We start from the raw sequence: 23,341 nt of genomic DNA on the forward strand, positions 1-23,341 counted from the left end.
GCCACCGCAGCCGGAACCAGAGGGCTTAGTTCTGAGGTGACAGTGAGGTGGAGCCACAGACTTGAACCAAAAGACCTGAGTTTGAAGCCTCCACCCAACTCTTTTGGTCACTAAATGTCACTTAATCTCTCCCATCTGCAAAAGGATTATTTCTCCTACATCCCTCAGATGCACTTGGTAAACCACGTCACAGAATCTCCTTGTTTTCCTTATTTTGTACAGTTCCAGAATTTGAAAGTTCTCTCCCCAGGCAGACTTTCACCCTGACGTGAATTCCAAGGATGGCATTAGAAATCATTCTCCAGTCTGGTTTAATCACAAAATTGGAGCCAGCTCTAAAGCAACAGGGTGAGGGAGGGCAAGCCAGAGGACTCCAAAATTCTACAATGGAAATCCATCAGCAACTCAACTAGACCCATAGACTTTTCCTCTGACTGGGCTGTTAGCACAGACATTTGGAACAAAGGAACATTTGGGTTCCTTTGAAAAAAGAGAATGCATTAAGTCTAGGCATTATTATATTATGCTGACTACTCGCTCAATTTACAAGTCTGAACATTTTGAATGGATAACTCCAGGTGAATTCACTTTAGGGGTCATTTCCCATTTTCTAATTTAAAAAATGTCATCTTTAAAAAGTTTCTACTCCAGATCTCCACAATCTCCAAAATGTTGATTTATTTTCAAAATGCCATAAATTTTTATTAAGATGATTTGTCTATTATAATACATATTCAATCATACCCAGTGGATGCCAACTCTTGACAACACAATTAGCTGTAACCACAGATGAATAACTTAATTTATAAAATACAGTGATAGAAGAGTCCAAATTCTAACCACTAAGAATGCCCATATATTTTTTACCATTAATATAGTTTTATATCTTCAAGTACAGTCACAGTTCCTTTTCTAAACTTTCCAAACAGCAATAAAAAATATTTTCTTGTAACTACTCACTGATTCAGAAGAAATCTCAAGTAAATACGAACCATTTTCTTATCATTGTAACCTTTCCCATTTTCCCCAGCAGCTGAATAAATATCCAAACACATTCATGGAAATTGGAAACTCCTTCTGCCCACAAGGCTGGTTGTGAACTATGCAGTGAAACTCTCTCTTTAGTAATGCTTCAGGTAACTCTATTGGGCTCTAGTTGGAAGAGTAAAGGTTGTTTAGAGACCCCGTGCCTAGCACTTTCTCTACCTTGTTATATGTTAACTGACCAAGTAGCTAAGGCCACATGGCATGGATGTCATCAAAAAGGTAGCTTTCTTCAACTTCAAATTCCATTCAGTAAGATGGCACTAGTAAGTTTCATCAAGCCAACTCAAGATGTTATGAAGGCTCAAATAAGAAAGCATATTTGAGAGTGCTTAGAAAAATTTTAAGTAACTACTTTCCAAAAGTACGGGATCAATATTAAACAATCTTCTTTGATTAGGAAAGAAACTTGCTCTTTCTTCCAAAAAGCTGAAATCATAGGAGTCTTTTTTTAAATAATAAAAACTAAAATTATACTGCATATTTTTTAAAAATATATTATACTAAAGACTTTCTAATCCATGTAATATGTTGGCTTTGCAGCTGTGGTTAAGGGGTTCCCATCAATAAGTAGAAGGTCAGGGCAACAATGAGAAGCAAACAAAATGGAGAAGAGAAGGTTTGATAGGCAGCTGATGGCATGAAAATGTCTTCATACTTGTAAATACTGACAACACGTTCTGAAGTCGGTGGTGAATCTATATCATGTCGGGTGATAGAGCCTTTAAGAAAGAAAGCAGAAGGAAGGAGGCAGTCAAAAAAAGTGCGCAGATTTAAAATGATATACGCAAACAACAGAAAAACTACACAAGTCTTTAAAACTGAATACATAAGCAGGGATTAAAAAGATCTGGAATCAGGTATTAGAATTATCATCAGAATTCTCCATGTTTGCACACACATAGAAATAGAAATAACATAGAAAGTAGCTAAATTTACCCCAAAAGGCTCATTTTCATGAATCCACACCCCCCCCACCAGAACAATACTATTGATCTCTCCATTTCACCGCACTTTGTTGCTTCTTGGCATTGTATGAATGTCTACTTTTGAGGTGTCTGATGAGTTTTATCTTACTAATACCAAATGATAAACTGTATTTCAATTTTAAGCAGCAAGAGCTATAATTTTTTCCCTCCAGCAGATCTTTTATATAATGGATCATCAACAACTCTCTGACCATGCTATCCTTCCTTACAGACGGAAATCTCTCTCATTTTGTGTGGTACGTAAAGTGATAGCCTGCCGAGGCCAGAGAGTGTGCAGTGTGCTATGTGTACCTCTGTATGTCTGACAGGCAGAGTGAGGTGGAACAGTAGAGAAAGTCAGAAGATTAAGAGATCAAACTAGTATTTGGACTGGAGACCTTTTTTTTAAAACCTGGTGAGACGTGTAAAGAGAGGAAGGGTGTGTGTATGGGATGCTTAAAAAGCTGAAATTGATTCAAAATGCCTGACCTCCTGAATAAGCCACATGGAACTTGGGTTAAGGATACTATAGGCGTTCGAGTTCAGTGCAAAGTGCTCCTGGAAATAAGGCTCAGAGTGTTTTTTAAAGTCCCATCTGGTAGGGAAGCCCTGCTAAATCTGACACATTAATCCCCTGCTCCAAGGTCCGTGCTGGCTCCTGTTAATACAAATTCAAACTCCTCAGATTGGCATGGAGATTTTGTTTTGTTATTAATTAAAAAAAAATTTAATGTTTATTTTTTGAGAGAGTGTGAGCAGGAGAGGGGCAGAGAGAGAGGGAGAGAGAGAATCCAAAGCTGACTCCACACTGTTAGCGCAAATTCTGATGTGGGTCTCAAATCCACTAACCAGAAGATCATGACCTGAGTTGGAGTTGGACACTTAACTGACAGAGCCACCCAGGTGCCCTGGTATGGAAATTTTTCTTTCAACAGATCTGATCGCCTCTCCCCCCTAACCTCCCTCCCTCATTGGTCACATATGATGGGCTCCAAGGCCGACCCATGCACCTCCACGTCAGGCTTCCCTTGAGGGAGACCTAATCCTATATCCCCTTCAAGCCTTAGCTTAAAGTGTATCCCCTCTGAGAGACTTTACAAGAGTGGATAAGATATGATCAATAGAGAATGATTTAATCAATGGAAGGCGCTCCAGAAACAGGAAAAGCACAAGCCCACATATGGGGTAGGAGTATGTCTGTTCTGTTTGAGGACAGAGACAAGGACAATGAAGTCCTTAGAGGGCTAATCAAGCAACATGGGTTCAGACTTGAGGAGGGCTCAGAACGTTAAGCTATTATTCCACTTACACCAGGCGATGACGTTCCAAAGTACAGCACTCTCCAATTTGTAAAGGAGTTTCAAGTACTTGTTTTCATTTAATGCTTACAAGGATCCTATGAAGTTGGTACTGTCATCATTCCCGTTTTAGATACAAAGAAATCGGAGTTCAGAATTTAGATAAAGGCTGGGTACAGCTACCAAGAGGGAGAATCCACACTCAAATCTAAAGTTTCAGTTTTCAAATCCTATCATTTTAAATGAGTTCACGTCTCCAGGCTAAGATGTAATTTATTTCCGTGAGTATTGAAAGCACTCAGAGATATAACTGCAGATCCATTGTTTCCATCATGGGAAATAAGCAAATGGGGAAGGTGTCACAAATCTGCAGACATCCAAATGTTTTCCCAATTAGAAACAGGCAAAAAAAGGTATAAGCTCTCCAGACTAATCAGTGCACACAATTTGAAGATGATGATTAGGCAACAGAGGGTGGATGAGCACACAGTACAGAAAGAACCAATTAATTGCTAGGAGCCAGAATGAGTTCTCTCACAAGGACCATGAATACTAACTCACTTTCATTCTTAGGCCATTAGGCTTGATCAGCCAGGAGGAATGCTGAAGACACCGTGCCACATGACTTTGGCAGCCTCCAAAGGTCTCATGACATCCTTGGGTCTTTGTGGGGGATCTCCCAAAGAGCCTTGCCACCCAGAGTGAGGTCTTCAATGGACCAGCATCCACTGAGAAGCTTGTTAGAAATGCAGAATCTCAGGGTCCCACCCCAGACCTACTGAAACTGCATTTTAATGATAGAGCCAGCCAATTCCTGTACTTATTAAAATCTGAGGAGCAATGGGCTAAAGTATAAGATAATTTGGTAGATTTATGACCACCAGAACACTAATAAAATGAACACTAATGAGATGCTTGGCGTCAATCTCTAGAGAAGTCTCAAGATGTCCTTTCCTGTTCAGTATTTTTTACATTTAGAGCATAGGAGCTAAGAGTACTCACTGACTTTGGAATCAGACAGACCTAGGATTGAATTTTCATTCTTCCATTAATTAGTCGTATAGCTTTGAACAAGTTCCTTAATCTCTCCAAAATGAGGATGACAGTATCTTTCAAGGATGTGGTGAGGAGTAAAGAATGTTGTGAGAATTTAATATAGCACATATCCCTACATATTAGCAGATATATGATCTGTTCCATTAAGCATATAACACATCATATATCACCTGGTGCTGTGCTAACTACGTATGTGTATTACTTGTCCATTTGTATGTCTGTGTGTATAAGTCCATTACAACTTTCTAAAGGCAGGAGCATATCTCCGTTTTCTTTTATATTATCCGAACGGTTTATCACTCTCCTGCCCAAAAAATAATGAACATAAGCAAAGCAGTGTCTGGTGTTTAAACTGGATGCCGAAGTGTGAGCTTACCCTGAATGGCTGGACCCCAAGCAAACAGATAATACCAACTCAAATGCAGATCGACAATTGTTTCATCTCTGGGAACGTTCACAGGGCGTTTAAATCTGCAGGTGACCCGATTGTTTTCAAAGACTCCTTCTTCATCTCTGGCAGGGTTTCTCTGAATCTCCTTTGCCCACTGGCCTACATTATAGAAGTGCTGTATGCGGACCCTGCCGTTGTCATCATGGACACAGGCCATGACGTCATCACCACCCTAACGTGAAAAACAGTGGGGGGAAAAGTCAAAGGTGTGTCTCCTAAAACATTTCTGCTAGAAAGAAATTTCACTCAGATATATCCACTTCATTATTTCTGTAATTTGAAATCCCACCCAAAAACCTATTTTTATTAAAAAAGCTTTAACCAAGTGACAAACTAAGCATCACAAGAACTGACATCAAGTGCCTCCTGATGTGACATTCAAAGAATATATCACCAGATACTCAGTATTCCTGCTAACAGCACAAAAGTAACCTAATCATGAGGAAACAATCAAACAAACCCACTGAGAGTTCTATGAAAATGATTACAAAAAGTATTACAAAAATACTTGTAATCTTCACAAGGGCCTACATCATGAAAGACCAAAAAGAAAAAAAAGGCTAAGAAATGATTTCAAAATAAAGAAGACTAAAAATTCATGACAACTAATAGTGTTCATAGACAGAATCTTAAGTTATAAAATAAATCTTTCTATAAAAGATAGGACTGAGACAATGGACAACACTGGAAAATGGGCTGCATATTTAATAATACTATCGTATTAATGTTAAACTTCCTGAACTTTAATAAAGAGATTTAATCTCCAAAGTTTCCAGAAAATAATAAAAATAATAGCAAATATCAGCAGCAATAGCAGGGGAGAGAGAGAAAGCATATGTGGCAAAATGTCATCATTTGTGTAAAAAAAAAAAAAAAGTTTTGGAAGTAGACAGTGGTAATGGTTGTATACTGTGAATGTAATTGATGCCACTAAAGTGTATACTTTAAATGGCTAAAAATTATAGATTTTATGTTATGTACATTTCACCACAATAAAGAAGTTATTTGATGAATCTGGATGAAGCATGTATGTTGCACTATCCTTGCAAACTGTCTGTATGTTTAAAGTTTTAAAAAATAGGGCATTAAAAAAATGGGGTATCTGGGTGGCTCAGTCAGTGGAGCATGAGACTCTTGATCTCAGGACTGTGAGTTTGAGCCCCATGTTGGATGTAGAAATTACTTAAAAAGAAAACCTTTAATGGCACCTGGGTGGCTCAGTTGGTTGAGCATCTGACTCTTGATTTTGGCTCAGGTTGTGATCCCAGGGTTGTGGGATTGAGCCCCATGTTGGGCTCTGTGTTGAACATGCAGTCTGCTTAGGATTCTTTCTCTCCTTCTGACCCTCTCCCGTTCTCTCCTCTCTCCCTTAAACATTAGAAAAAAAACCCAAAACATACCCCAAATCTGAGCACTTCTCACCGCTCCCACTGCTCTAACCCTGTCTGAGCTGGCCTTCTCTCACTGCAGGAGCCTCAAAACAGGCCAGGTGAAGAGAAGAAGGCTCCTCTTGACATTGCAGCAGCATGTGGAGAGGTACAGAGGCCCCAGAAAGTCTGGCCTGGTAGCAGACCGAGAGGCACCCTGGCACAGTGAAATGGCAAATGATGGCGCTTACAGAGGAAGGAGGGGAAGAACACAGCAGAGGCACAGACAGAAACAGAGGGAAGAGACGGACAGCTGCCTGGGATCCTGATGCCCTGCCTGTTCCCAGCCCCAGTTCCTGGTCTTTCTCGGGTCCAGATGTGTTCTTGCCCATGTGTACTACACAGAACTGCGTTGTTGGACTCAACTGTTCAATCCACAGTACTAGTATTACATTACCACACCTTCACAGGGCCTCTTGGTAAGAGAAGTGAACTCCCCCATCCCTCCATTCTGGGCTTGGCAGTGTGACTTACTCTGGGCACTGAAATGTTAGCAGATGTGATGTGAGCAGAGGTTGGAAATAAGCTTGGATGGCTACTGCCCTTCTGCCTCTGCCATGAAAACAACATGCCTTGGTAGCTGCTGGTTCCAGAATGAGAGAAAACCTGAATCCAACCCATGGATAGGAGCCAAGCCCAGCTGAGCCCTAGCCAATTCACACACATGTGAATGAGAAATAATGCTTACAAACCATGTAGTTTTGGAGACTCTTCTTGCAATACTATTGCCATAACAACTAACAAATGCAGGTACCACAAGATACCCTGTATTCTCATAGCCAACCCTTTCTTTTCTGTTTGAGTAGCTTGAATTTTTTTAACTTGCAATCAGAGAGCTATAACTAATATAGTCATTATAATGCTTTGAGCAATTTATTTGCTTTGCTTTAAGAAAGAAAATCAAACTCTAGAAATTCATTTCTCACATTTAACAGTGGCATGGGAACCTAGAGAAACATAACCATGCCCATTCTCTAAAATCTACAGTAGTACCGCAAACTGAAGGGGGGAAAAATCCTCTTTTATCATGATTTGTGTCTTACCATCTTCTTGTCTGAAGAGAATCCAACTGCTACCCAACCATCTGTGTCAGCGCTCAATTCAAATTCCACATCAGCCCCTATCATCCGGTAGCTAAGGAAGTAGTCACAAGTCTCTGCGTTACAGCCCGGTTTGCCATATCTATAGGATATATCAAAACATATCACTACTTCATCTACTTATTCATAAATACATTAAGAAGGCATCAATGTATCAGGCATAGCTAAGCAAGATTATCAAATAAATTAGATCTTTGCTACCAGAGATCTCAAAACTAGTTGCACTCAGAAGAGAACATGGAGAATATCTGCTCCTTTTTATCTACATACAACCTGAGGACCAGAGATGGGAAGCGCTTCCACAGTGAGTCAGTAGCTGCAACAGGACTTGAACCTGGGCCTCCACTCCCAGCCAGTATTCTTGACATTATATTAGAGCTTCTCAGATATTAGTTATTACTGAATTATTTCTGAATCCCTTTCAGAGGAAAAAATTCTCTGAGTTAATAAGTTGTCTTTGTTAATTAAATGTATACCAATTCTTTTTTAATTACAAATTCCCATACAACTAAACTAACAAAAATTTACAAATTAAATATAAGTATTTAACTTCTACAAACCAGGAACATTTGAATTCACAACACTCATGAGAGAGATAACTTGGAGCTCGTGAAGGTTGATTTTGCTTACCTGCATGGGGTATATTTGACTACACTGTGCAGGGTCTCTTGGATGAGCATGTTCTCACCACTAAACATGATTCCACTTTCCCCCACTTTTATCTGTTTGAACTGCTGCAAAACCTTTGTACATACGATACACCAACAGAATAACTCATCTGGTATTCACTGAGCATGAATGCATCAGTATTTATAAAATCTGCTCTCTATCAGGCTACCTGGTGCTAACACAATTACAAATTTAGACACTATAGAGCAGTATAAACTGGTTATCCAGATTATGCAGACATTAATCTTTTTAAGGAGCACTATTGAAATGGAAGTACAAATTTAAACTTGCTTACAGAAGACTTGTGGATCTTTAAGAATCAGAAAGCCCTAGCTGAGGAACAGCAATTTCACAATAGCAAAAAATGTAGCAATGGGCGAGACCATAGAAGCTGAGGTGGGAGGCATGTGAAGGCTGCCAAGTACTGACTGAGGAGGCAAGGAACACGCCACAAGGCCAGCAGGTGCCCTGAATGGGTGAAAGCAGTGTAAGTTTCAAGACAACATGGAACGGGCTGACCATGCCAAACGGGGATAAGGAAAACTAAAGGAGAAGTGAACGGGCCTGAAAACAAGTCACCCTGAAGTCAGTGTGTACTGAAATTCCTTCCCTTGTCAAAAATGTCACCAAATCACAAGGTTTAGCATTGCTGGCCATCTTCCTCAATAATAGTATTATTTGGATTCTTAAAAATTCCTTAGAAATACCTTTGTAATCCAAAGAAAACTCAAAACCCCTTTATTCAATTGTTTCTCCTTGAGCACTAAAGAAAAGAAAAAAAAATTCAGAACTTCCAGTGCAGTGGCCATCACAACCTTTATTGAAGGACAGTTTATTCTAGGAAATAACAAATTTAAAGAGGAAGAGGCTTTTCCAACAATGTGGAGCTGCCTAGATGGGAGGCTCCCTGTCATTATTGGTGTTTGCTAGCTCTGGCCCATCATATCTTGACAGAACACTACTAATAATCACATAGGACTCACTAAATGTAAGATAACAAACCAGCTACAATAATCAGTGTTGAATGACTATTTAGTATCATCCAGATATTCCTAAGTCATGAGTCATTATTTGAAAAGGAATTGGGTAAACAGGGGGAGATGGAGGGAGGCAAACCATGAGAGACTCTTGAATGTTGGGAGCAAACTGAGGACTGATGGGTATGGGAGAGAGGGGAAGGGGGGTGATGGATATGGAGGAGAGCACTTGTGAGGATGAGCACTAGGTGTCGTATGGAATCCAACATGACAATAAACTATTAAAAAAAAAAAAAAAGAAAAGGAATTGGGTCTTAGATGTCTATTGTCTGTCCCATCACAGCCCTAAGACATAGCCTGGTGCCATGATTCTTTTTCACACAGACAACTGATTAGGAGTCGATACCTGGGCCAATGGCAGTATGGTCATAAATGAAAAACCAGGTCAGAATGTTCTGGCGCCAAGTAGCATCCTAGAGTTTATAGCCTCTATGAATGAAAACTGGGGTGGCCATTGGAAACAGGCCACATTCCTGCTGAAGCTATGAGGGGGTGCAGGCCCCTGATTAGAATAAACTGTATGCAATTTAAATTACCTTGAGAAGTAAATCAGTACCTTAGCCTTAAAGTTAGCCAACTCGCAGATCTACTAACCTAAAGCATCCCTTGGTTTTTCCACAGTCATCCACTTTGATTTTGGCAAATGGATCCACGGGGGGAGCAGTAGGGAAAGGGTAACCTAGACAATGAGAATAAACAATGGTTAGAAAATCCAGCGAGAGCTTTTCCAAGGAGACATCTTTCTTTTTAATATGTTTGCTATTTTCTATCACATGTGTCTAGAAACACCTAGGGTCTCAGAAAAGGGCTTTGTTTCAGCCTAATCACCCTCTTCATGACGGCAGGGTGTACGGTACAAATCTTTGAGACAGTCTTGCACATTAACTGAGGATATGTGGCCTTTCCCTCATTTTACAGCCAAGGAACCTGAGTCAGGGGGTGGCATAATTCCATACAGCCACTGGCTCACCACAGTCTCTGGGAGTGTGAAAATCACAGTTTTCATACAGTACACGTGCTCTATGAGAAAAAAAAATCCACAATATTTATGTATTTGATAGCAGAGGTTTTCCTTTCCATTTATATACCTATACACAATTGTAGGATTTTCCCCCTTCTCTGAACTTCCATTTCTCTTTATGCTGTATAGGACATTTTCATATCTCACTAAATTCTTCAAACAACATCGTTTCTAATAGGTATCTTTCTTGTAAGATTACTTGACATCATAATGCATTCAAGCACACACCAAAAGGCAGCCCTGTGTTTTGCTTCCAGATCGTGAGAGCAAGACCTTTCTCCTCGGCTGTTAACTCCCGGCACACAGGAACCAAGTGTGATTCCTCGTGTTCTCTGTCCAGCACAGTGCTTGTTGGCATTGGACGCTGACTACATGATTGTCAAATGAATAAATAAAATCACCCACAGACATTAGGATATGTAAATAAATATGAACTCAAGGCTTTGACATGGACCCCAATGTTCATAGCAGCACTCTCCACAATAGCTAAAACATGGAAAGAGCCTAAGTGTCCATCAACGGACGAATGGATCCAGAAGATGTGGTTTATCTATACCATGGAATACTACATGGCAATGAGAAACAATGAAATCTGGCCATGTGTAGCAACATGGATGGACCTTGAGGGGGTTATGCTGAGCGAAATAAGTCAGGCAGAGAAGGACAAATATCGTATGTTTGCACGTATAGGAGGATTAGGAGGAACTTAACTGAGGAACAAGGGGGAGAAGAAGGGGGGAAATGGTAGGGGAAAGGGAGAAAGGCAAACCATGAGAGACTCTTGAATGCTGACAAAAACTGAGGACTGATGGATGGGGGGGAGGGGGGGATGGGCATGGAGGAGGGCACTTGTGGGGATGAGCACTGGGTGTTTTATGGAAACCAATCTGACAATAAACTATTTGTAAAAAAAAAAAAAAAAATGAACTCAAGGCTTTGTTTACTTCGTTCCTTTAGGTTACGGTTAAAAAAAAAAAAGGACACCAGGGTGCCTGAGTGGCCCAGTTGGAAAGCATCTGATTCGATCTCACAGTTCACAAGTTCGAGCCCCCACTCCCACCCGCACCCGTCGGGCTCTGTGCTGACAGCTCAGAACCTGAAGCCTGCTTCACATTCTGTCTCCCTCTTTCTCTGCCCCTTGCCTATTCACACTGTCTCTCTCTTTCTCTCAAAAAGAAACATTTAAACAAACAAATAAATAATAAAATAAAATAAAGCCACCAGGCCACACTTTCCCGGCACACATCTGTACACCATAGACTATTCTTTGATACTACCCTAGATCTTGACCACATGCTAAAACACAGCCCTAGCTTTTTGCCATCTTTAAGCAATTGGGCCAAACACATCAGCTTTTCTACTTTTATGCTTATTTTATGCTCAGTTCTAAATCTATTTCAGTACTATAGACTGAGTCCTGCTTTGAATGAAGTTTTTTTTCTCTTAACATTTATTGAGCAACTGCTTAATGCCTGAAACTATGTTAAGTATCTTCATATATGTTCTTCTTATTTCTCACTACAATGCTGAGGTTATTTTTTTCTCAGAATACAATGTAATGACTACTTACCATTTAAAAACTCTTTAGGTAACTGTGGCGCCTGGGTGGCTCAGTCGGTTAAGTGACTCTTGATTTTGGTTCATGTCATGATCTCACGGTTGTAAGATAGAACTCTGTGCTGGGCATGGAGTCTGCTTAGGATTCTCTTTCTCCCTCTCTTTCTGACCCTTCCCTGCTTGCGCACACACACACTCTCTCTCTCACTCTCTCTCTCTCAAAAAAGTTACCAACAAAAAATATTCTATAGGTGACTAAAAAGACAGTCTCTTATAGTACTGCTTCTCAGTTTATCTATATTTTCTCCTACTTCCTAGCATCTGTAATACACTGGCATTATTTCCAGCTCAATAAATGCCAATTATTATTACTACTGGATTGTTATTAAGTTCTGTAAACTAGACTGAGCACCAATACTATTGGGTAAAATCATCTCTAGAAGTATGGGTTTCTAAGTTCTAAATAAGCAAATTTTGGAACAAAACTCACCTATAAATGTACCAAACTACCTTATTAGTGTTAGCAAATGGCTTCTCAGGACTTTTCGAGCACTATTTTCCTATTATCTTATATGCTTCTAAAACTTGGAATGAGAACTTGTTTTGTCAAATGCATTTGGGCATATTTTTATCTTGTTTTGTAAGATGTTGTATAATAAAGGATTTGAGTTTTGTCCCTGGTCCCTGGGAGAGAAGACTCTAAATCCTTGGAATTTCCCAGCAGGACTATCTTTGCTATTCATGAGCTCTTTGGGATCACATGAATGGGGCTGGTTACCAGAGAGACCAATCAGGTGATCAGACGTTTGGGGCTGTAAGGCAGCCCCACCTCCAGGGAGGGATAGGAGGCTGGAGACTGCATTCAATTATGTAGCCAGTGATTAAATAAATCATGTCTGTGTAATGAGACCCCAGTAGAAACCTTGGACAGCAAAGCTCAGTGCCACTTCCTGGAGGGTGAACAAACTAATATTCAAGAGAGTGACAAGGCCTGATTCTGTAAGAGGGCACAGAAAATCTGCATTTGGGAGACTCCCAGGCTTCACCCTATGTGTGTCTTCACCAGCTGTTCCTGAACTGTACCCTTTAGTGTAAGTATAACGCTTTCCTGAACTCTGTGAAACATTCCAGTGAATTACAGAACCTGGGGGCGTATGGGGAGCCCCAGGACTTGTAGCCAGCTGTTCTAAAGTGAGGACAGTCTTGTTATGGAGCACCTCATTGAAACTGTGGGGTCTGCACTAACTCTGGGTTATCTGCACCAGAAACTAATTTCACTCTACTAGCTGGGGTTGGCAGAGCAATATTAAGCACAGCAATATTACAGTTTTTTCCCCTGAATTTAAATGATCTATTTGGCATAAAGTAAGTTTAGACCATGTGCCAGTATTTAAGCTCTTGTCTCTGAGCTACAACCCAGCCTTCTATAGCCAACTCTATGATGGTCTGAGTACTCTACAAACCACATTTCTCCTTTGCCAGCTGGCCAGGCTCTGTCAAAAGGAAACACTGGAGGGAGGCTGGGAGGCAGGAGGAAGGAAAGATGACCATTCCTTCCAGTTGACTTGCTGTCCACTTCACAAGTCCTTACTGATTCCACTTCATTGTTGTAGTGACAGAAGGCTCATGTTTTCCAGCTTTTTCCTAGACTCCCATAACCAGCCTCATCATGCCCTCAAAGGAACCAGCAGCAGCTGCTGGTTCAGAGGGTGGGCTGCATTTCTGGCGCTGGTCTCCTGTCTGACCTTCTAGATTCTCACAGCCTCAAGCCTTTCTCTTTGCCCCCACCCCTCTCACCACCCCAGGCCCAGGGCTGGTGGCTGCTTCCTGTCTCTGTGCTCCTTTCTGCTTCTTTGGTCCCCCAATACCTACTTAGATAATTCCCTGGGCTCCTGTTAAAAAAAAAAAAAAAAAAAAAAAAAAAGGCTTAAATATGGTTTCTTTCTTTCTGACTGGATCCTGACAGACTGAGACGGATTAGTCCTTGAATACCAACACAGTGTATCTGCAAAGACTGTATCTTGTTGATTGTTATCATCTTGATAACTAGCTAGATAATAGTGTTGTTCAACAGGACATTTTATATTCACTGTATGATTTTACTGGAAAATCATTTTGATTGTAGAATTTTAAGCACATAGGTACACCAAATTAAGTTGATGGTATTTCTCTGTTTACGGAACATTCATATCAGTCTATGCAAAGCCCATCTTAACATGTTCCCCTAGTCCATTTCTAATCCCATTTTCCTCCCTATCTTAGACACTGGGTCTAGTGTATTTCATGTATATCCTTCAGCAAACACTGGAGGCCTTAAGAAAATGAGCACTCTGACATGCACATCTTTAAAAAGCAGTATTTTATTTGGTAAGTTGAGAGCACACATTAGTAATAATGGGTACCCGACAACATGGAGTTGGGGCATAAGCTTCTCATCTCTTCATGGGGAATGGGCATGCCTGCCCAGGGCAAGGTCCTGCCTTATGCAAAACTTCTTTCATATTCCTAACGATGCCATCCTGAAAGTCTTACATGGTTACATTGCAAATTAATCTCCTAAGTGCTTTCAGCTGAACCTGGATCTAAAGTTGAGGTTCCAGGGCCAATTTTTCACAATGCCAACGATGCTGACCTGCCACGCTGTCCACAGCTGCAGTGCACTGGCCATTCCAAGGCCACGCACAAGGTCTGGGAGCTCCCAAGCAGAGCAGACGAGCAAGGGCCCACACAACCTACCACCCACCGTCCATAGGTTTATTTTCATATACGTGTGCACTGGAAAAATAGATGGCTTGTGTATGCTTTTAATTCACATAAATGACACTGTGCGATAAATCTCATTGTTTATTATTTCCCTTGGGAAATCCATCCCTATATGTAATATAAGACCTGCTATCACTCCTGACTAGTATTCCGTGATACACATATAACGGCATTTTCTGAAATAACCTCCCAAGTTTAGGCACTTAAATTGCCTTCAGTGTTTGCTTTGTCAAAAAATGAAGGAGATGAACTTCCTTACATATATCTCTTATAAAGACATGCAAGGATTTTTGTTTTGTTTTAATAAACCCTGGAGAGCAACGATTGGGTCCCAGCGAAAATTCCACAAAGCTCAATGAGATGAGGATTCTGACTAGCACCACCAGTTTATAATCCTGTCCATAGGGCACAGGGTCCCTGTTTCCTCACACCTTTGCCTGTACTCGGTACTATCCAGCATTCTCAGTATTTTAATTTGTATTTTCCTGAGTACTCGTGGGGTTAAATGTCTCCTCGTATCTCTATCAGCTACTTGGGTTTCCTCTTCTATGATGTGTATATGCTTAATCTTTGCTTTTTTTTTTTACTTTGGTTTTCAGTCTGTCTCGTGGGACTTTGTGTATATTCCAGATTATTAGTTTATTAGTTCGCTGTTCTTTTCACATGCATTTCTTTCCTTCTAGTCTGTTATCAATCTTACTTCTTTCTACGACAGTCTTCCTTGGACCAAAATCTTTATATTTGATGTAGTTGAGGAAATCATTTTTCTTCTTTTGATTTGTGCTTTTAGAGTCTTGTCCAAGAGATTAACCTCCATTTCAAGGATAGGAAGAGATGTCCCCGCACGATTATTTATTAACTTTGTAGTGTTGCCTTTCACATTTAGATCTGACCCATTTGGAATTATTTTTTTAATATGATGTGAGATAAGAAAACAGTTTTCTTTTTCTCCCTACATTGAATCAATTTTTCTCAACACCATTTATTAAATAATTCATCTTTTCCCTAGCAACGTATGATGACACCTTTAATAATTTACTGGCTGTCATATGAAAGGTCTATTTCTGGATTTTCTGCTTTGTTCTTTAGATTATTTGACTGCTCCTGAGCCAGGACCATACTATCTGCATTCCTAGGCTCTGCAACATACCTCAGCAATTCACAGAACTTGATTCTTCCATGAAAAGGATAGATCCTAATTTGTCAAGTTCTCTCCCTAAATACTGCTGGGCTCTCGTCTGGAACTGCATTAAATGGATAGATGAATAGGGGGAGAAGTGACATCTTTATAATACCAAGTTACTCCTTGCAAGATCATGTTGTATTTCCCATTTATTCCTATGCTTTATATACCTTAATAGGTCAAAAGTTTTCTCTATGCAGGACCAGGGCATTCTCTTTTAGGCAAAATTTGGACATTATACAGATTTTTGTTGCTATTTTAAATAATATCTTGTGGGGTTTTTTTGGGTTTTTTTTTTTTTTTTTTGGCATTTTTCCAGCTTATTGTTGCTGAAGAAGAAGAGAGTTGTTGGCACACCGGTCTTATTTATGGTGACCATGTTGAATTCTCTTGATTTATAGATGTTTGTTCTTTCTTTTCTTTTTTTTTTTTTTTAATTTTTTTTTTTAATGTTTTTTTTTTATTTATTTCTAGGAGAGAGAGAGAGACAGCGTGAGCAGGGGAGGGTCAGAGAGAGGGAGTCACAGACTGAAACAGGCTCCAGGCTCTGAGCTGGCAGTCAGCACAGAGCCCGACGCGGGGCTCGAACCCACGAACGGCGAGATCATGACCCAAGCGAAAGTCGGACGCTTAACCGACTAAGCCACCCAGGCGCCCCAGATGTTTGTTCTTTCTGATTTTCTATGTAAATACTCATATCAAGAGAGATAAAACATATATTCACAGAAAAACTTGTACACAGATGTTCACGGCATCATTCACAATGGCCAAAAATGGGAAATAACCCAGATATCCATCAATTGATGAATATTTGTGGTTTCCATTCTTGTCTAATTCACAGACACTGTCTGTTCCTTTTCTCCAATCCCTTGAGCCTGTTTTGCCATACTCCACTGGGTGGTTAATGGTTTCTGGTTTGCTATTTATTGCTTCTAATTGACTGCTTGGCTCACAGCCCTCAGGTATTAATTTAGTACTTGATTCCTTGAAGTTTTAACCAGAAGCTGTCTGTTCAAGTCTGAGAACTACTGCACCAGCTTCTTTCTCTTTCTGAACTGCCTGAATCATCGTTTCTACTTATCAGAGTCATATAATGAAGTAAAAATGTCAAGGGACTTTATATAATGTAAAATATGTAAGCTCCACACACACGTGAATGCCCATTTAGCAAAGCCTTCATCGCGACATTCCACAGTGTAGGAAACTTCACGGAGCCAACTACTCCGACAATCTTGACCCCCTTTTCTCAAGTTTGCCCACAAAAATACCTCATTCAGTCTGCCCCACTGTATTTCCTAGTGCAGGTCAACTGGGACCCTCTACTTCAACAACAGGCTGGATACCCTGTACCATCTTATCCACAAAGTCAATCAACAAATCTCCATAGTTCTCTGCTACTTTCTTGTTGTATGACTGAACTAGAATACTTAAATTTTCCGTGGGTCAGTTTTCCTAACTCTGAAGTGGGGCTAATAGTAGCATCTAAGTCAGAGGGTTGCTGTAAGAATTAACGTTAATATGGATAAGGGACATAGGACAGTACCTGGCACACAGTAAGCACTTAAAGTTAGCTCCAATCAGTGTTATTACCAGACTACATTAATGGAGGATATATAGATAGATCAGATGTATATGATTTACCTTTAAGGAACTGCCAGATTGGTATGGTGATGAGCTAGGTATCCACATACAATGCACGGTACAGGTAGGAAGAATACAGGCAGATGAAGGAATTTGTACCCTTTTCCCCAAGCTCTCTCCTTCTCTCTACTGTCTTACTAGCTCTTTCCCAAGTAGGAAAAACTGTGGTCAGAATTCGATGGTCAGAAACTCACTGATCAGGCCACATTTTACAAGTGTCAGATCGCTGTGCCTTAAAGATAAGCAACCATGCGTGTGTTTCCTCTTTTCCTTCCAAGGCAGGGAATGGCCCCAAGGGCAAGTCCGCTACCACCATCCCCATGGCTGGCAGGTGGGACTTAGGACTTGCAGATCTTCATGGCAGGGAGACGAAAGCAGGAGGCTTAACTTGGGACTTAATACTAAGCTAACAACACCCAACTAAGTTTTTTCAGAGAATCCTCAGAATAGGATATTTGCCCAGAATCATGAGGTGATCTGTTTTACATTCTGTTGTTCTGCACATATAGATTCTGCATTAAGAACCTTAAGAAGAAAAGGTGTGAGTGGTAGGATTCAAGCATCAAGGCCCTATCCAAACTCCTGAGCATAGAGAATAAAAAGAGTGAATAGTAGGGTTAGATGGTATGCCATGAGAGAATATCCTCACTCGGTGGCAGGGGATGGCGGGAGAAAATCATAGAAGGCTCCCTGAAAGAGGTGTTAGTGGAGTTAGGAATGTAAGGATGAGTTGTATAGGCTAAGACCATGGGAATCCCTAAGAATTCTGAAAGCTAGCATAATAAAACAAAAAAATTAAACTTACAAAAATGAACAGTTAAGGGGGCAATTGAAGATCCCAAATCAGCCAGTTTTCAGCCTCTGGCTTTGGGGGTCTTGGACTATCTGGACACTGGAGAAATGGTTTCTAGACAAGGTGGATAATGGCCAGTGGGCTCTCCTGAGGTTTCAGTGAATTCTCCATCCCCATTATTCTAATTCCCTTTTTCTGATTTCATACTGTCGGGCCATGTTTCCACTGAAAACTCAGTTAAGTTAGCTACTTTGAACAGGAGAAGGGGGTACCCTGCAGAGAGGAAGCAGGTAGCCTCATCACTAGAAAAAGATAATCTCATTTGTACTGATAGAAAGAAAGAGTAGGGGTTTTTTTCATTTTTTTAATGTTTGTTTATTTATTTATTTATTTTGAGACAGTGAGGGAGGAGCAGAGAGAGAGGGAGACACAGAATCTGAGGCTCCAGGCTCTGAGCTGTTAGCACAGAACCCGATGCAGGGCTCGAACCCATGAACCGTGAAATCATGACCTGAGCCCAAGTCAGAAGCTTAACTGACTGAGCCATCCAGGTGCCTCAAAGAGTAGTTTAAAGGCACTATTTCTACCTCTTCACTGGCCACTTCCTTCAAAATCAATCAGCCCCCACTACCAATTCCTTCACCACTGAATTCATCCCAGGAAAATTCACCTCTCCTTTTCTGAATCCATCAACTATTTTGAGCCTTTATGCTATGGGGCCCCACAACGCCATGGGCCGCCGCTTCCTGACATCCTCTTTCCCTTAGGTTTCTGGGTTAGAACATCCACCTGGGACATTTCCTGCTTCTGCTTCTCCCTCTCAGGCAGTCCCCTTTTAAGGCAATGTCACTGGTTATTTCTAGGGATCTTGAGAAAGTCTGTATTCAGGACCCATAGGGCTAAAACCGAGGCCCAGAGATTTCCGGTGGAGGTGCTGCCTCTGAGAGACTCAGCCCACAAATGTCCCCACTAGCACCCACCAGATGGCCATATGACCTGCATTTAAAGAGGTGTGAGACTACTGGAGAGAGAAGACAACAGTGAAAGCCCAGGGTGAGCAAAGGGGAGGAGTAAGAGATGGCTGTAAAATGAAACTGGGCCAGAGAGAAAATTCCAGATAAAGGAGGTGAAGCTTCATTTAATGAGCAGGTTGGAACCATCATGGATTTCTGGGGGTTAGAGCCCAGCTTCAGGCTGTATGTGCAGAATGGGTGACGTAGACAAAGTAGGGATGTGTACACATATCACACGCCCTGCTGCCCTTCTGGGGTCACCTCACCCAAAAGCCCTCCCTCTTCTGTCTCACCCAAGTCTTTCATGCTTCCTAGCTCAACTCTAGAAAGCCTTCCTTATGGCTGCAGCCACCTGATGTCCACGTTCATAAACCGTCTGGACTCTGCAACTTCGTTCTCGCTGTATATACAAACTGACATAGAGCACCTGACCTTGCTCTCCTCCATTTGTTAGGGACCCGTGCCCCGTGAGAATATGAGCTCTCGTGTGCCACGTTGTGAGTCACCTGGCAGTGTGCTGGGCTGACTACCAACAGAATAAATATGTATTAGATGCTTTCAGAAACAGATGGGCTTTGAAATGTTTATTCTTTTCCAGAGCGATAGATGCTAATTCTGTTTGTCATCCTCCCACTGCCCCGTCTCTCCTTCCCTCCCCCCGGCCATAAGGCTGCCCGGATAGAAGACTACATTTCCCAGCCTCTCTTGCAGCTAGATCATCTCACTATGTTCTTCCCAAGGAATGTGAGCAGCAGTAATCTGTGCAAGCAGCCTAAAAGGTAACTGCTTGTCCTGAATCCCCTCTCTTTCTCCTCTCCTCAAGCTTGAATGAGGACATGCAAGCAACCCAACTTCTACCACACAGATGAGGACAAAGCTTTACTGGATGGTGGAAGAAGATGGAAGGAATGTTGTAGGTTGCTCAATGTCCTTGTGGAATAGAGATGTCCCACCTGTCCAGACCAGTCAGACCCATGTGAGGAAAAAAATAAAGTATCTTATTTGAGTCAGTATATGTAGGTATCTCTGTTTTAGCACCTGAACCTCTACCCAACTAACATAGTTCCCCAAATCCAGTCTTTCCATTTTGATACGATAATCCCAGTTTTTTCATTGGGCACATTACCTCTCAGCTAAAAGGGCACCTTTCCCAGCCTCCTTTGAATGTGCATGCGACCACATGACTAAACTGTGGCCAATGAAGGTAGTCAGGGATCTTCCCATTTCTTCTTTTCCACTGCCTGGAAAGTGAAGGTAATGGGTGGAGATCAAGCAGCCATTTGGGCCCGTGAAGTTACATGCTAAGAATAGTGACGAAGCAGAAGACCAGGGTCCAGGGTCTCTGTTGAGCATGGAGCCTCTAATACCAGCCCACTTCTAGATTTCTAGACTGCCTACTTCTAGATTTCTTTACATGACAGAGAAACTTCTACCTTACTTAAGCCATTAATGTGTGATTGTCGTATGCACCTGAGCGGAATTCTACACAACAAATACACCCAGCATCGTATCAGTTGCAGGGACATTTCAACATTGCAACCCCAATTTTATTCTTGCATATCCCTCCTAACAGAAGAAGAGGAAAATCACTACTAGCCAACTTGCAGCAGTTAAGAGGCCGGTTTCTATTTCTTCTGCACGCAGTCAGCTTGGCTTTTGTGTTCACTGGAGCAACACCACAAGGAGGTCTGTGCCTGACAAACCCCTAGTCTCTGGGCCCAGCGGCCCCCAACAATGGTGGCTCACTCTAGGGGACCCTAACGTGTGTGGTAACAGAAAAGAACTGGGACGAAAGTGGGGTAGGAGATATGCCCCCGCTCTGCTGACAGGGCAGTGCGCAGGCACAGAATGCTGGAAGGCTGGGGCCCCAGTCACCGCAAATGTAGGTCAATACAAATAGGGAGAAAGTAAGACATCGCTTCCAATCGTGATTTCTGCTTCCCACCAGCTTCCCCGGCCCTCACACACCCCAGGCCAGACGGCGGCCTGCTCCCCCACCACCCGTTACCCCGACCCCGGACAGGGCGATTGGAGGCCAGCTGCGGAAAACCAGGGGAGCCTAAGCTCAGCCCCACCTGCCTGCAGCCGCGCAGGGCTCTGCTCACCACCTCACTCTCCCGGCCTCGGTCTCCCCTCCTGTAAAGCAGGCAGCGGGTGGAAGGGGCTGACCGCTCTTCAGATGCCTCACGCAGGCCGGCGGGGGTCTGAGTAGTGCGCTCCCCACCCCGGTCCCGGCGGTCCCAGAGCTGCCTCCATTCGCATCCTTAACAAATCGTCCCTCCGGCCCCGCTCCCGCCGGCCCCCCGCCCCCACCCCTACCCCGCGTCTCCCAGCCGCAGCCCCTCACCCTCCCGCAGCCTCACCCTCCTCGGACAGGTAGCGCAGGTCGTAGAACTCCCCGGCGAAAGTGCCGTAGGAGGAGTCGTGGCGCGGCACCGCCTCGTCTGCACCGGCGTCCCCCCGCGCTCGGCCCCGGGGCCCCCGGCCCCCGGGGCCCGCGCCGTCGTCCGCGGGGCTGGCGGCGCAGGTGGCGGGCCCGGCCAGCAGCAGCAGCAAGACCAGCGGCACCCGGACCCCCGGGCGCTGCCGGGGCGGCTGTGCCATCGCGGCGCACGGATCTCGAAGCCAGGCCGCGCCGGCCGCAGCGGGGGCGCCGGGGGGCGCCGGGCCGGGACTGCGCAGCCGCTGCCGCCGCCAGCACGCGCCCGCCCCCGCCCGCAGCGCGCGCAGCGGCGCAGCCGCCGCTCCCCGCGAGCCGCCTCGCGTGCGCTCCTCGCTCTGCGCATCCTCCAGCCGGCGCGAAGCCCTGGTCCTTCCTCCTAGCGTCTTCTCCCAGCCGGGACTACCCAGCAGCTGGTCTTCCTCCGCCCTTTTTCCAGTCTCCCCACCTCCTCTCCCTGTCTCCACGAATCTCCCACAAGCAGAGATTTGGTCCTTCTAGACCCTTGCTTCTGTGTGGTCCGCGGACCTGCAGCACGGGCGTTCCGGAAAGCTCGCTAGCGTCACCAATCCCAAGCCTCACTGCAGAACCATGAATCAGGGTATGCGGTTTACCAAGATCCCCAGGAGACCTCAGTCCACATCCACAGTTTAAAGCGCTCCCCGCCTGCTTCAGATTCTGTGCCTCGCTCTCTCTCTGACCCTCCTCCGCTCACGCTGTCTCTCTGAATGAGTGAACGAACAAACAAACATTTTTAAAAATTTTTTGATGTGCTCCCGGGAAAGTGTACCTTGGACACACCTTGCCCGAATTACCGCCTTTCCCCATCATCTTGTTCCAGGACCTTTTGTTTATATAAAGCACTTACTATACCCATTATCGTGGGATCGTCTCAGAAGGAAGTTGAAATAGCAGGATCTCCCTATCTAGATAGGTAAACTGAGATACTTAGAGCCAGCGCTGAAACTAGAACCCGGCTCTCCAGCCGGATTCACTGCTTCTTCTCCAGAATTTTGAAATGTGTAAATAGTGGAGACTGCTTATGCCCTTGAATAACCTAACCCCTTGGGAAGGAGGCAACCATCAGAGTAGCTAAAATTAACAACTCAGGAAACAACAGATGTTGGTACCGATGCTGAGAAAGGGGAACCCTCTTGCACTGTTGGTGGGAATGCAAACTGGTGCAGCCACTCAGGAATACAGTGTGGAAGTCCTTTAAAAATTAAAAATAGAATTAACCTACAACCCAGCAATAGCACTACTAGGAATTTATCCAAAAGATACAGGAGTGCTGATGCATAGGGGCACATGTACCCTGATGTTGCTATCAACAATAACCAAATTATGGAAAGACCCCAATGTCCATCAACTGATGAATAAAGAAGATGTGGTTTATATATATACAATGGAATATTACTTGGCAATGAAAAAGAATGAAATCTTGCCATTTGCAACAACGTGGATGGAACTGGAGGGTATTATGCTAAGTGAAATAAGTCAGAGAAAGACAGATACCATATGCTTTAACTCATGTGTGGAATTTGAGAAGCTTAACAGAAGACCATGGGGGAAGGGAAGGAAGAAAAAATAGTTACAAACTGAAAGAGTGTCAAACCATAAGAGACTCTTAAATACAGAGAACAAACAGGGTTCATGGGTGGGGAAAATGGGTGATGGGCATCGAGGAGGACGCTTGCTGGGATGAACACTGAGTGTTGTATATAAGTAATGAATCATGGGAATCTATCTCCAAAGCCAAGAGCACACTGTATACTCTATGTTAGCTAACCTGATAATAAATTATATTTTTTAAAAAATAGACAAGTGCTTAGGCCCTAGCAGGCAGCGCAGACCCTGGCAGGACTCTACCACGTGTGATG

The 23,341-nt window shown here is 42.9% G+C and overlaps 1 protein-coding gene across 1 annotated transcript; it reads right to left on the reverse strand.

The window, feature by feature from the left end:
• Nucleotides 1-1,580: 1,580 nt before the first annotated feature.
• FRRS1L (ferric chelate reductase 1 like) lies at nt 1,581-21,640 on the reverse strand. Its single transcript, XM_039241013.1, has 5 exons — nt 21,385-21,640; nt 9,645-9,729; nt 7,288-7,426; nt 4,743-4,989; nt 1,581-1,766 (listed from the first exon to the last, which is right to left on the reverse strand). Exons 1-5 carry the CDS (start codon nt 21,623-21,625, stop codon nt 1,594-1,596), a joined length of 885 nt encoding a protein of 294 aa, XP_039096944.1. The 5' UTR covers nt 21,626-21,640; the 3' UTR covers nt 1,581-1,593.
• Nucleotides 21,641-23,341: the final 1,701 nt, after the last annotated feature.

Source organism: Hyaena hyaena, unplaced genomic scaffold (assembly GCF_003009895.1).
Source record: "Hyaena hyaena isolate Hyena2069 unplaced genomic scaffold, ASM300989v1 scaffold_6, whole genome shotgun sequence".
NCBI lineage: Eukaryota > Metazoa > Chordata > Mammalia > Carnivora > Hyaenidae > Hyaena > Hyaena hyaena.